General features: G+C 30.5%; 3 protein-coding genes across 4 annotated transcripts; 2 read left to right on the top strand and 1 right to left on the bottom strand.

The window, feature by feature from the left end:
- Nucleotides 1-31: 31 nt before the first annotated feature.
- On the bottom strand, nucleotides 32-3,986 carry LOC103482580 (deSI-like protein At4g17486). 2 transcript variants are annotated; one of them, XM_008438805.3, is made up of 5 exons: nucleotides 3,438-3,986; nucleotides 3,082-3,321; nucleotides 1,478-1,765; nucleotides 664-744; nucleotides 32-420 (listed from the first exon to the last, which is right to left on the bottom strand). In XM_008438805.3, exons 2-5 carry the CDS (start codon nucleotides 3,236-3,238, stop codon nucleotides 272-274), a joined length of 675 nt encoding a protein of 224 aa, XP_008437027.1. In that variant the 5' UTR covers nucleotides 3,239-3,321; nucleotides 3,438-3,986; the 3' UTR covers nucleotides 32-271. The 2 variants fall into 2 exon arrangements, with proteins under 2 accessions (XP_008437027.1, XP_008437028.1); XM_008438806.3 differs by having other exon boundaries at nucleotides 3,091-3,321; nucleotides 3,438-3,888.
- A 6,278-nt stretch (nucleotides 3,987-10,264) lies between these two features.
- LOC103482579 (ethylene-responsive transcription factor 2-like) lies at nucleotides 10,265-11,309 on the top strand. The gene has a single exon (XM_008438804.3). The coding sequence runs from the start codon at nucleotides 10,339-10,341 to the stop codon at nucleotides 11,239-11,241; it is 903 nt and encodes a 300-aa protein (XP_008437026.3). The 5' UTR covers nucleotides 10,265-10,338; the 3' UTR covers nucleotides 11,242-11,309.
- A 1,283-nt stretch (nucleotides 11,310-12,592) lies between these two features.
- On the top strand, nucleotides 12,593-13,502 carry LOC103482578 (stress-induced protein KIN2-like). Its single transcript, XM_008438803.2, has 2 exons — nucleotides 12,593-12,735; nucleotides 13,091-13,502. The coding sequence occupies exons 1-2, from the start codon at nucleotides 12,676-12,678 to the stop codon at nucleotides 13,232-13,234; spliced, it is 204 nt and encodes a 67-aa protein (XP_008437025.1). The 5' UTR covers nucleotides 12,593-12,675; the 3' UTR covers nucleotides 13,235-13,502.
- Nucleotides 13,503-14,659: the final 1,157 nt, after the last annotated feature.

Here is a 14,659-nt window from a genome sequence, read left to right as displayed (position 1 = left end):
TGTGAATTCATGCAAAGAGCGTAGTACAAACTTGGAGATGAACTTTGTAGATATTTTACATATATGATAATCTTGGTGCTATGTTTTTTCACCTTAACATTCTCCAAATGATACTCACATCATATAACTCTAAGCCTATTATCATCGTATCACTTAAAATGTTGGGATCTCAAGTAGTTTGGCCTTATCAAATGATACATTCAATAATACATTTCACAAATACAAACAATATAGTGATTCAAGGCAAAGATGGAATCAAAGAGCAAATGAATTAAACAGGTTCTCTAGCTATCTTCACTGGTTTCTCTTTTAAAAATGCTACATCACCATTAGGACTCATTAGTAAGTGATGATCCGATTCCTCATCTTCGCTCCTTGCGGATGTAGAAGATGCAAGAGATTCTGACCCTTCATCATCATCTGAATTATTAAACAGGAAGATGAGAACGAACGTAAGAGCAGGTTTAATGTTTATTTATATCCCATTACCATCACCATTATGTTCATCCCGAATGTAAATTGAAGTAAAACTACGGTAAGTTAATCATAAACAGATGCTTTGTCATGACTCGTGATAGATAGTTTCATTATGTCATTGAAACGCCAAAAGAAAAATCACTACTAAATTGAAGAATGCATATGATAAAATATTGAGAAACATACCAGAATATGCGGGATGATCAGGAAGGTGTCTCACTGCTGAAATCTGAATGCTTTCGGGAAGAAGACAATTGCAGAATGAACCTGAAACTCAAAATAACAGTATGATAAGGTGAAAGAACTATGCAACCATCAAGAACCCTCAGCAAAATACAAGAATATATACTGATAGTTGATGTTCTGCGGAACACCGTTCTACACAAGAAACTAATGCTTCTGGAGGACGAAGAATCAAAGTTAGCGTTAAGAGCATATGAGGTAAAAGAACCATTTTCCCCATTCATCACTAAAATACATGAATCAAAATCAAAGTAGTAACGTATCTGGTGGTTTATAGGCATTGTCAGGTGATCACAGAGCCATTCTAAGATGGGAATCAAAGACAAGGGAATCCTAAAATCTCACAGGGTTAGGATAAATCAAGAACTATAGATGAATTAAAGAACAGAACTAGAAATTATTCATTTTATACACATTTTTGTTTATCCGTTTTATCAAAGTTCACACCATAAAAATGTCATTTAGATAAGCAACAGTATGGTAAATGCTAATCAAATGAAGGATCAAACTAGAACAGTGGAAGATGTAAAGATTAGAAATGAAAGTTAAAGTAAAAATTTTAGAGACAAAATAAACATTTAAACCTAGCTTTATAGCATGAGGTGGCTTGAGAAAATATAACACTCAGTTATTCTATCTACGAGGAGCATCTTAAGGAGATTCTGAAGGTTCTGCAATAAACACTGTAATTCATTTAAACATTTAAGGATAATAGCGTGATTCAAAATTGCATGCTGAGGAAGAAAAGATTTCTTACCTAATCTAGCAAGTCTATTCACCCATCCAGGAATGGACTTCCCAATTAGTCGCATGCTGACGTCCTCTGTAAAATGGTTGCAATTTTTGGCAATCAAATGATATGTGTCACCGTGGTACTCTGAAGAAAGGTGCTCCATAAACGAACGAAATTCTGCACGAGATAAATCAGTGCTTCCCAATAATATGGACCTTCGGAAAATAAATCCAGGGCAACTTTTTGGCTCTACCTCGAACACCCCACTGGTAGGATATTCGTGTGCTCCAAAGCCATACTCCATACCATGAACTGAGCATCAAATCAAGTAAAAACAATTTGTTAGGATACTTCCTAACAAGAATCAGTATATTTCATATATTGAGAATTAACTAAGAACTACAATATGATCCAAGTTTATGGTACTTGGGACCCCCTCTCTTGAGAATACTACTCATGACCTATCTACTCAACAACTGCCCCTTCTCATTTATAACCACTACTCTTAGTAATCGCCTAAATATCTAATTACCCTTATACCCCTAACCCTATACTAATCTTGGTATCTAACACAATTTTATACCAGGATAAGATGCAAACAGAACAGCACATCAAGATTGGAAATGAATTTTTAAACGGAAGCATGTATCGACAATTATGTTACTATGAGGCCATTGGTGATCATGACTTAAATATTACAAAAGGATTTTGTCCCCAACATACACAAAGCCTATTGTATCTTTTTGATAGAAATTTGATCAATTATTCTAATCATTTGTCTTATTGAACTTGAATGAAAAGATAGCATCCACTGACTAATTTGTCTACAGTCAACCATGAATCATGATGGGAACAACTTGAACAGGTTCTCCCTTTTTCTTTTTCTCCCTCTATTGAGCCATCTTTTAATTATTACACAATGAACTAAAACTGAGGAATGTGTAGTTACTCGAATGGCTTCTAGTTGTACTCATTATGTAACAAGTGACGCAATGGCAAGCATGAAATGATCAATTAGATATAAACATATACATAAGGAACAATTCACCAGCATGAACACATCTTCAGCAGAACCATGGCAGAGTCTATTACACATGAAACTTAAGAAGAATTGATTTACTACAAAACCACTGTTAAACAATGGCATTCTCCCTTGCATTTGTAACAGTCCCAAGGAATATCTCATCCTCAACTTTCATATTCCTAATTAACTTAACAAGAACTTTCCTCTGGCCATTCATTACTATATTTCAAGAAAAAGCTCAATATTTCTCAAAGAGAACTTCCAATAGACCATACTCTGAAATTCTGGATGCTCATATATCCCATCAGTCAAGTCAGGAAAGCATAAATATAGAATTGCACGCTAGTACTTCAAGTAATGAGTGAGCTTAAACACCATGCCCCTCATAACTCTCCAAGTTCAACTAATTCCAGCTCCCTCCCAATCCAATACAACTAAAATATACCATTTAGATATCCGTGCTTCGTATATTTATCTCAGGATAACCAATTTGCCACCATTGCAAACAGAACTTCCAAGTAGCCAATAACAGTGATAATAAACAAATGAATCTATAATAAGGAACACAACAGTTATATCGTAAAGGAGTATATAACTTACATACCTTCAATACCTGAATGAAAGATTCCGAGTCCAACCCAATAGAGATAGTTATTAATAGGAGTAAGATCATAGACATTAAGATATAGCAAAGCATGACCGCTGCCCTGCTCCTTGTCCTCGGTAAAATCCGGGCTAGATCCCACTGGAAACAGGCGCATTGTGTCTAATAGCCAGCCCGGTTCTAAGAAAATACGCCAAAACTTACAGACTAATCATCTTCGTAAGTTCCCCTTCAAGAAACCTGAAAATTCAAAGGAGAAGTAGCTACAGAATTACTAGGTTTCTATAAACGACAATCACAAAAACTAAAATCCCGTTAACTGAAGCAAATTTTCAAAGAGGAAAAAAAGGAAAAACCTTGAGCGTCAGTCCGGCTGCTGAGAAAGTTGAGATAAAGGACAGAAAGATCCCAATTTTGGCCAGAAAAAACCTAAAGAAACGAAGCTGCAAATACAAAATTTGCACAAACAAACAGGGGATTTGAAAATTGAACTAGCATTCAAAGGGTAAACCCTAAAAATAAGGGAAATTGAGGAGAATTTATCGAATCCAAGAGACAATGAGGAAGAGCAGAAAGAGATCGTAGAAAGAATATGGCGATCTTGATCCCTTCAACGTTATGAGAGAAATGAAAATGGGATCAAAAGGAAAAATTAAAAAGGATCGAACAAAGTCTGGAGTTTCAAGAACACAATCAATCAATCAATCAATCAATCATGGGAAAAAAAAAGAAAGCCCTAAATTTCTATGATTTGATCACCAACTTTGCCTAAATATCCATTGTCCCCTTCAACTTCAACCTCCATAACCTTTGTGTTTTTTCCTAACGTTGAAATATGTACTCTCAATTTTACTTTTTTTACCTCTTTTTTTCCTTTTTTTTTTTTTTTTGGTTATATTCATTGTTTTTGGTTTTGAAAATCTTATACATTTTAATTCTAATAGTTGTTTTTCACTTATAGTTTGAAAAAGCAAGTTAAATTTTAGAAAAAAGAATTACCTTTTTAAAAAGTAAAATTTTGTCGTATCAAAATTATTGAAAATATTTATAAAATATAGCAAAACTTACGGTACTATCATTGAAAATATTCATAGTTTCTTATGCTATATTTGAAAATGCCGTTGCAAAATATTTAAGGTATCATAAAAGATTTTAATATCTAAATTCAGTGATTAAGATATGAAAATATATTTCATTAAGTTAACATAACTCAACTAATCAAGACATATACTTTTAACTAAAATATTTGATGAAATTTGAATCTTTTATTTTTATATTTTGAATTTTTCTTTGAAGTGATCAACTATTAATGTATCCTTTCCAAACAAAAACTTTTCAAAAGTTCAATGTCTATGGATGAGTTAAAGCATTAGTAAATGACATTCATTTAATACCAAACATAGTTTAATGGTTAAAGGATTCAACGGTTTGCAAATATAGTTTAAACGTTAAGTCTGTTTGGTTCATGTATTTTGGCTTTATCGTTCTTTACTTTTAGTTTTTGTATCTTCTATTAATTTCTAAAATAGTTTTTGACGAAATAAATGCTGGCTAGAGATCTGATTTTAGATTTGTTGAGAGTACTTAGACTAATTTATAACAAATTCTAAATTACATGTACTAAAATCATATTTTTAACTTGAATATAAGTTTAGTTCTTGAATTTCCAAAATTGTTATATAAAAAAGAAAAAGTTTATGAGATCTCTTAGCTTTTAATTTTGTGTCTCATAAACTATTGGATCGCTAAACATTTCTATAGCTCTGAAAAATTCAATTTTATGTCTAATAAGTCTATAAATTTTCAATTTTACATGTCTAAAAAGAAGTTATTGTATATATCTACGTATAAAAAATTTAAAAATTCATGCATAAAATTCAAAAAAAAAATATAAATCTTACACTATTTAATTTTTATTTTTCCAAATTTGATGTTTGATTTGAGTCTGGAACAAAGTGTCACATGATCCCCAATATGTTTTTAAATGATATTATATACTATTCTTTTTAACTTATAGTTGTGCCTTACATTGTTAATATATAATGTTATATTATTTTGGAATGAAAAGGTATGGTTTAAAAATTACACAAATTAATTGGTTGATTCCCATTCCTAATAATAATGTGAACAAAATGACAAATGAAAACTAATTGAAAAGAAAAGGCTCCAAAATGGAATGGAAAAAAAGGTGAGGGGCCATGGAGTCATTTTCACATTAATGTTTATGTTTCTTCCTCTTCTAAATTGTCTATTAGCCTTTGATGTGAGCACGTGGGGTGGGGAGATGTCTTGGTTGTCTGCCTTTTGTCTACCCCTACGTATAAAAGTTTAATAGGCGTGGGCGAAACATTACAACTTCTAACGTGCAAGTTAAGATATGTATTAATACCAGTTGAACTATGTTATGATATCATATGAAAATGATGAGATTGATCTCAACAATAAAGTATAACGTCTAGTCTTCTCAATTAATTAACAATATATATAATAGTGTTCACCAAAATCATAATCTTTATGAAAATTATGAAAAAAATATCAAGCCAATCAATGAACTATAAATTTTAGTAAATTCAAACTAAAGTTATAAAAAAAAATTGCATGAACTAAGTGACAAAGCAGAGAGTTGCATCAATCAAACATTTCAAAAAAGTCTTAGGTATATATTGACCATTAGCTCATCTTATTTTTCTATTATATATATTATTGCTTTTCTCTATTTATTTTATATTTTTCCTCCTCCACATGTTTTAATTGTTCCATTCTCATCATTTTTTACATATGTTGTATAAATACATTAATTAAACATAAATATATATTACTGATAATAGATAGGTTAATATATATATATATATAGTTAAACAAGTAATTTTTGTTGTTGTTTTGTTAAGCTTTATTATATTCTAAAAAGTTAACCTCTAGTATATAAAGATGATTACAAATTTTAGTTGACTTACAAAATTGTTTTTATCTACTTAAACAATGACTTGATTAAATAAATTGTTACTTTATTATTTTGAAATCATTTCATTTTTTATTTTGTAATTTTGAAAACATTAATTTTGTTTTGTTTTATTTATTTAATTTCTAATTTATAAATTTATAAATTATAACATCACATAGTGTATATATTTGATAGAGAATGTTATGGGTGATTTTGGACTAAAAAATATATTTCAACATTTAGCAAACAACAAAGATATAACAATGTCAAGAATATAGCATAGTTCAATCCGAAAGTTGCAACTTAGACTTAAAGAAAGAGGGGTTGGCTTGGGTTTGAAACCCAAACCATCATGCGCGGTCTCGATCGTTAGGGTTGAGGTAGAGCCTGACTAAACCTAATATAGGGTATGTTTCACTAATGTCTTGCCCTAATGGATCATCTTAATATGAAATATGATTAAAGTTCTGTAGAGAGAGAAATTCATTTTAATAATATGCAAACTTTCTATACTTTCTACACATTTATGTTTTTTAATTTAAACATTGGAAGCTTAATCGATAATCACCATACTAATGTGCAAATCCTTCCATCTTACAAAATCATATGTTGTTCCTCAAAACATGAATTTGTCATCGTTGTTTGCAACATACCATAAATAAGTTGAAATAGCTATAGAATTAGAATAATATTTATAAACTATATGGTACATAAATAATAATTAAAATTCTCTCTTGTTGCCCCAAATTAAAGAATATATATATATATATAAATAGAACATTCCAATTAAAAATGGCAATTTGGGCCAATTTCAACATGTGTTAAACAATAGAGAAAAAAAAAAAAAAAGGAAACTATTGAGTAAAATGAATTGTTTGACCTTTTTAATTTGTACAATATTCAATATCTACCCTCAACCATGAAGACAATTTAAAATTTGCAAGCAATTATTACTTTTATTTATTTAAATATATTAAATTGAAATGAAGAGAGATATCCCAATTGGTCAATTTTATATAATTATCCAAATTACATAATTTTCAAACCAAGAAAGACCCTCTCACCTTCCTATTCCATCATGTGCAAATTAAAACCCTATTTTTTTTTTCTCTTATTCTTTAGTTACACTTTTATTTCTTTAATTTTACTATCCCTTTGCTTTCTTTTCATCATTTATATTTGTTTTTGAGTTATAAATAATTAATCAAAATCTAGCGTCAAATATTTATTAAATTTTTAACGAAGAAATCAAGTCGATTAGATATATCAATTGATTTGTTTGTGAAGAATATATTTTTGAATGGTTTAAGTAATAGTAGTGTTATTTATTTATATAATAAGCTATTATATATATATAGATAGATAGATAAATAACTTAATAGGTTATTATTTTATACAGAAGTCTCACTTTATTTATTTATTTTTAATCTTATTATGGTTTAATTTTTGAAAAAAGTATTTATATAACAATGTTAATACCAATAGACATGTAAGGAAAGTTTATTGGGGTTAATTATGAACTTCTCAATAATAGTTCTCTCTTTTTAAAACCAACACAAGCATGAAAGTTTATTTGAAACTTAAAAAATTGTTACTCGAAAGAAGGAATACACAATCTTTTAAAATGAAGATAATATTAATTCAAAATGTCATGCATTTATTAATAAATAACAAAAAGATAAAACCAAATTCTGAAAATAACGTTTGTGAAAAAAGAATTAAATAACTTGTACTAAAATTTGAAATAATCTTGAAAATGTTAAATTGGTCCAAAAAAACATATTTACAAAATAATAAACAAGTAAAATGTTTAGAAATAAAAAATTTAACAAAATTAACGAAATATTTACTCTTTTGTCGAAAAATCAAACATTTACATAATTATTTATAAAGTATAAATAATTTTTATTATTATTATTATTTTCAAAAAAATCCCTTTATAAAATATAGAAAATTTATTTTAAATGAAAAACTTTTAAAAATACTTGCAATTATAATAAAATATCACAATTTAATTGCGTAGACCATGAGACTATTATCTAATTTATTGTAAATAAATTAAAAGAAAATTGTATTAGATGACAGATTCTTTTTTAAAAAAACAACTCATATCACATATTTTTTGCATATACGGATTGAAAAATATGACAAGTAATTGACAATATCAAATGATTATTGGAGGGCTATTAAAGGGTTATTCATTTTTAAATTGACTATTTTTGTAATTTAAAAAAATATAGTGGCATGAGTCATATTATCTATCATAAAATGTTTTGATATTTTTGCAAATACCTTTAAATTAAATTGTAATATTTTATAAATGTTTAGGTTTATTTTGATATATTAAAAAACAATTTCATTTTTTCGTAAAAATCTCTCAATAAAAATGGAGGGACAAAAGAAAAAGAAAAAAGAAAAAAGAAAGAAGAAAAATAATGAATATAGGATTCCAAATTGAATTTGAAATATTTAATCCGACAAAAAGACTGCATAACGGCGCACGTGCGGGAGTTTAGTACGTGCGGTGCAGACGAGATGGAGGCTCTTTGACTATAAAAGGAAACCCCACTTGAATGGTCAAAATCAAATATGACGGGTGGGGTATTTTCGCCATTCCACCCTTTCTTCCCCCCACCAAAATTCTTGTCGACAATTCTTAACCAATTTGGCAATTTTTACCTTAAAAAACCATATAATATATATACACACACGTATACATGTACATTTATATATATATATACACACACACACGTATAGTTTGCCTTCTAACGCAACGTAAATTTATTATATAAAAATAAACATAGTTTAACGTTTAATATTTATGCTATCAATCTTAAAATTTTGATGTTTGATTTTTCGTTCTGAAAAAAGACGATAGAATTTTTTATTTTCTTGATCAGCTTAATCACAGATTGCATAAATGATGAAGGGAAGAAAGTGATAGGCTCTCATATTGAAGTGGCAAAATCATCACATAAAAATGGCAATAGCTTCAAAAAAAAGGGAATAGTGAAAATAAATTAAAATGATACTTTTTAGGGTTTGTAAATGGATAAAATTTTGCATATTTCTTGGTAGGTTCCAAATTCCAATATATAAATATATATAGTATAAACTAAAAAAGTGGTATTTGATATTTTTAATCCACTAGGGATCTTCCAAGAATTTTGATATATATTTTTAGTGGGTAGCTTTGAGTGGGAGAGAGCTTAGGGTTTTAGTGGCCATTGGGTTTGTGGAAGAAAAGGAAAAATATGCAATGATGTCTTTGTATATTATACTAATTATATAGAAAGTTAATTCATGATGTCACCAAAAAAAAAAAAAAGAGAAACCTTTAAATTTTAAACATTCTTCGAATACGGTAAAATAAACAAAATATTTTCAAATTATAACAAAATTTTATATTTATCAGTGTAGTACATTTTTATTAATGTTGATCATTCATATTGATTGATATTGATTATCAGTGTCTATCTTTAATAAAGTTCAAATTTTGCTATACTTTGTAAATATTTTTAATAGTTTTACCGTTTATAATAATTCTCATACTTTTAAGATGTAATAAATACCATCAATATACTCTATATTAGAGGTGAGCATGATAGACTGAAAAATCGAGTTAACCAACCAAACCGAACTCGGTCAGTAATTGAAAAATAAGAGAGGGTCAGTCAGGGTTGACTTCAAAAATTTTCAAATCGAGAATTTCTAAAAAAACATTTCTTAAGTGATAAACCGACCAACTGGCTCTTACTCATCGATATCGAGGTCGATTTGAACATTTATTAAATCAACTATAGTCAGTTCAATGTTGGTTTTATCAAAAAATCGACCTTGACCGATCAATGGTCACTCCTTCTACATATCTATATCCTCCATCTCTCCTATGCTTTTATAATCCAAAATTAAGTGGTTTCAACATGCCATTTCCAAAGCACTAACTTTCTCTTTTCTAAATGAACAAAGCGAAATCATCTACATGAAGAACAAACAAAAGGAGAGCTAGGACGACGAGAAAAGACAAAAACATTCCTAGAAAGGAAATCAACAACGTCACTGATGAAAGGCAAAACCGTCATTTCACATATAAACTTTTTAACCAAATACCTGTCTTCCACTTTCTAGTTCTACCACCCCCAAGTTGCCCTTTCCCCTACTTCTAAAGAACCTTCTCAGAAACTTCAATCACCCAAATAAATATACAAATAAATCTTTAGAATTTTCAACCCAAGAGATAAAATAATATAGGAAGAAAGAGGGAAAAACAAAAAGACTGCTTTTTTTAATTTTCAAACTTCAAACCTTCAAATCCCATGTGCATAAATCTATTCCACCTATATAAAACCTCTCCAATTCACCAAACTCCAATCAATTTCTCTTCTTTTTTTCCATTCATCTCTCTAAATTTTACTTTCAAATCCAAATTTCAATCTGGGTTTTGGAGACTCGGGGGAACTATGTACCAGACCACTAAAACAGAGTCCGATTTTGGTTTCCTTGACCCAATTCGCCGCCACTTATTAGGTGAATCGGAGATTTCCGCCGCCACCGCCGCCGTCGCTCCCCTCGGCAGACCCACTCCCGTTTTCAGTCGGAGTGGTAGTTTTAGTAGCTTAATTCCATGTCTTGAAGACAATTGGGGTGATTTGCCTCTCAAGGTCGACGACTCCGAAGATATGATGCTCGCCGCCGTTCTTCGGGACGCTGTCGGTGCCGGATGGGTTCCATCGCTAGGAAGTTGCGATTTTGGGTTTCCGGAGGTGAAAACAGAGCCGGAGGTGATTCCGGTGAGTTTCCCCGCGGTGTTACCGAATGTGACGGTGAAGCCGACGGTGGTACCGGAGAAAGGGAAGCATTATAGAGGAGTGCGGCAACGGCCATGGGGGAAATTCGCGGCGGAGATTCGAGACCCGGCGAAAAATGGGGCTAGAGTTTGGCTTGGAACGTACGAGACGGCGGAGGATGCAGCGTTGGCTTATGATCGAGCGGCTTACCGAATGCGAGGATCAAGGGCTTTGCTTAATTTCCCCCTCCGTGTCAACTCCGGCGAGCCCGAACCAGTTCGGGTGACATCGAAGCGATCGTCGCCGGAGGTATCTTCGTCGCCGAAGCGAAGAAAGAAAGTTGGGTCCGCCGTGGACAGTGTAGGAGTACAAGTGGAGCAACAAGTGGCAAGCTTTACACATGGAGGACAGCTGTTTGTTAGCCAATGCTAACATTTTAGCCCATAAATATCATAATCTCTTCTATTTTTATTTTCTAATGAAAAATGGTTTTAGAAAGATATTGTGAAGAGAATGTTTTTGTTTTGTTTGAATTTGTGGGTATATAATTTGTCAATATTAATATATTTTGGAGAAGGTTCTTTAGAAAGGTTTCTTAATTATAATGTGTCATTATGAATATAAATTCTTAAATTCACCTCCAAAGAAGATAGTTAATTAGTAGTTAATTTGTACTAACAACCCAGAGGTACATAGTTTCGATCTATAACTCTTATTATAGTTTTATAAATATTTTGAGGTATGGAATAATGAGTCAACTTATTTACAAAAATTGTAAATTTTTACTTCTTATATGTGATACAGTCTCTCACTTTATTGATCATAAATATTAATATATGTGTCTACATGAGTTTATCGCGATCTATCATCGATAAAAAGAACAATATAAAAAATATATTTTAAAACTTGAGTTGTGCATATACAATTTTCATTTGGTCCTAGCTAGATTCAGAAAAAGTTAGATCTCGCCTTTGATTACATTTTTCTTTTTTCATTTTTGTTTTTAAATTTTAAAATATTATATACTTACCTTTGATTTTTAAAAATTGTTTTCCATTCCAACCCTAATATTCAAAATTTAAACTTAAACGAGAATATGAACTAAAGATGCACAAATTATTAATTAAATTTTATTTAATAATACATTATAGGAATAATTTTGCTATTTTACTACGTTGCATTAGGATTTCTATCGGAAGAGACCCTTTAAAACTTTGTCTTTAGATTTTTTTGGACAATTTTAAAAAGTTAATACGATGAATCAAAATTTGGTCTTGATACTACTTTTAAGTTTAGCGGATCGTTTCTTGAAATTTACTATTTGTTTGTTAAATTGCATGCGAAGAATATTCAAGTGAGTCAAAAATGTGTATTATCTATTAAATTTCGCAATGTGATTAGGACCCAAAAGGTAGTTCAAACATTCTTATATATTTCTCTACCTCACATGTTTAGAAAAGAGAAAAAGAGTAACCAAATCCCAACAAGATAACGTAAACTTACTAGAGAATGAACCACCCTATTATAGTCTCTACTACGAACGAAGAATCTAATCAACTCCAAAGTCATTTGAGCCCTGAATTAGTAAATGAAAAGACTCACCATCAAAAACCTGGTCAATTAATTAGTAAAACATTCCAAGGACTTGATGACATGTGTCACCTCTCAAACCACCTCAACCTATAGTGTAGCATTTATCTACACATGGCATGACATGTGCCAAGCAAGTTTCGATCTAAACTACTATATAAATCACATGCATGGTTTCTCAATCTCAACACAAACAAACTTATTGATCTCTAAAGTTCCTTGTAAGTTCTAAGCTCTCTCATCTTTGTGTTTTTGGAATTTCTCTATAGAAAGAAAATGGCAGACAACTCTCAGAAGATGAGCTACCACGTTGGAGAAGCCAAGGGCCAAGCCCAGGTTCACCATACCCTTGCTGCTTCTCATTATTTTATTGAACTTTACATTTTTTGCTCGACTAGTTATTTTATCACTGAAATGAAGGGTCATTCTGTGACTATCCCAATCTAAAATGTAAAAGTTGAGTCGGGTTAGTTTTGTTCTTGAGTTGAATTAGATTACGCATCTATCACTTTTGTAAATATATATTAATACACACTCTCTTATTGATTAATTTGTAAATATTTTTTTAAAATTGTTACAATTAATATTTGACTTTGTTTAAAGTTTGTATTAAATATCTTAAATATTGGTATTCTAAAAATAGGAGATTTTAGTTATAAAGTTATGTATTTATTACGTGATATTATTGTAGGAGAAGGCAAGCAACATGATGGACAAGGCAAGTGATACAGCCCAATCAGCAAAAGAGTCGATGCAAGAGGCAGGACAACAGATGAAAGCTAAGGCACAAGGTGCAGCTGATGCTGTCAAAGATGCCACTGGCATGAACAAATGATAATATTTGTTTCATTCAGCCCATCATTTGTTTTCTGTTATCAGTGACTTTTTCGATTTTGTTTTGTTTTGTTTTTTGGCTAAAGCTCCAAAAGGCCTTTGAGCGAGCTAGCCTCATCTTCAATTTGTGTGGAAAAAGAAAATGGTTTGATATACCTTTTGAGTTTTGAGCCTCCAATCTATTCATAAGAATGAGGGGCTAATAATAATCGAGTGTAGGGCTAAAATATTTTGCTTTAAGTAAAGAAAATATCGCATTCTCTCTTTCATCCTCTCTCTTTCAATAATGTATTTTGTAAAAACCGATCAAATTCACTAAATTTTTGAACTATCGATGATACTGTATGCTTTCTGAAATGGAAGGGAGAAACAAGGAGGAGGTCCAAGAATAAGGAAAAAGAAAAGAACACGAAAGGAGAAGAAAATAGAAGGAAGAAAAACGGTGGCAATAACGACAAGCTAAGTGAATGGAGGACTGACAGCCGGTGGAAACCATGCCCACCACGATAAATGTCACATCAGTTTTTCATTAGGATTTAGTGAGAAACCGACGAAAATGAACTAATAATTCTACCAAATAATGTAAACCTCACGAGTAAAATTTGTCGAGTTTTACAAAATCTCAATGGACTCCAAATATAACGTAAACCAAATCTTAAGAATCTGTTTATGTCTTCTTATACAGTAGATCAAAAGTTGGAAAATTTGAATTTCTTCTCTTCCAACAGTTTCTTTTCAATAATAATATATATACATGCCTTGCTGATCAATCATATTGTGTTCACAAACAGTTTGTATCTAATTAAATTTTGACACACAAAATTCTAAATATTAATTTGTCTATTGAGTATAAATTTTAATCATATTTAAAACCAACTAATTAAAAACTCTCTTGGAACTCCATTTTACACTTTTTTATTTCATGTGAATCGAGAATTTCGTATTTAAATCCAAACGTCATTAAATTATTGTATAGATAGAGTCTTGCAATTATTTTGATGGAAATTTGTGAGGTAATTTAATTAGGACTTATTTGATTTTGATTCTGATGATTAATTTACTTATTTACCCTCTTACAAATTTGGCTTTCCTCAACTAAGACAAATTTTGATTTCATGGTCATGCCAAAATATCATAAAAAAAAATGTTTCTTTTTCATACAATGACCATCTTCTTCAAAGTCTTAGACCGTCAAAAAAAACTATCCACACATGTAAAAAATAGTAAAATATCCATCGAAAACCCATATAAAAATGTCATATTATTTAAAGAGTATTGTCCATCAGAAAAATCGTCAAGAAATCGTGAAAAAGAATTTCTTTTTGAGTATGAACCATAAAATAATAAATAATTTTGCGAAAATGAGAGAGATAAAAGAAATTGACAAAAAAATTTGAATATTTTCATTTTTGCCATACTTTGCATT

This window comes from Cucumis melo, chromosome 9 (assembly GCF_025177605.1).
Source record: "Cucumis melo cultivar AY chromosome 9, USDA_Cmelo_AY_1.0, whole genome shotgun sequence".
NCBI classification, from domain to species: domain Eukaryota; kingdom Viridiplantae; phylum Streptophyta; class Magnoliopsida; order Cucurbitales; family Cucurbitaceae; genus Cucumis; species Cucumis melo.
This window is presented reverse-complemented; position numbering and strand designations above follow the sequence as displayed.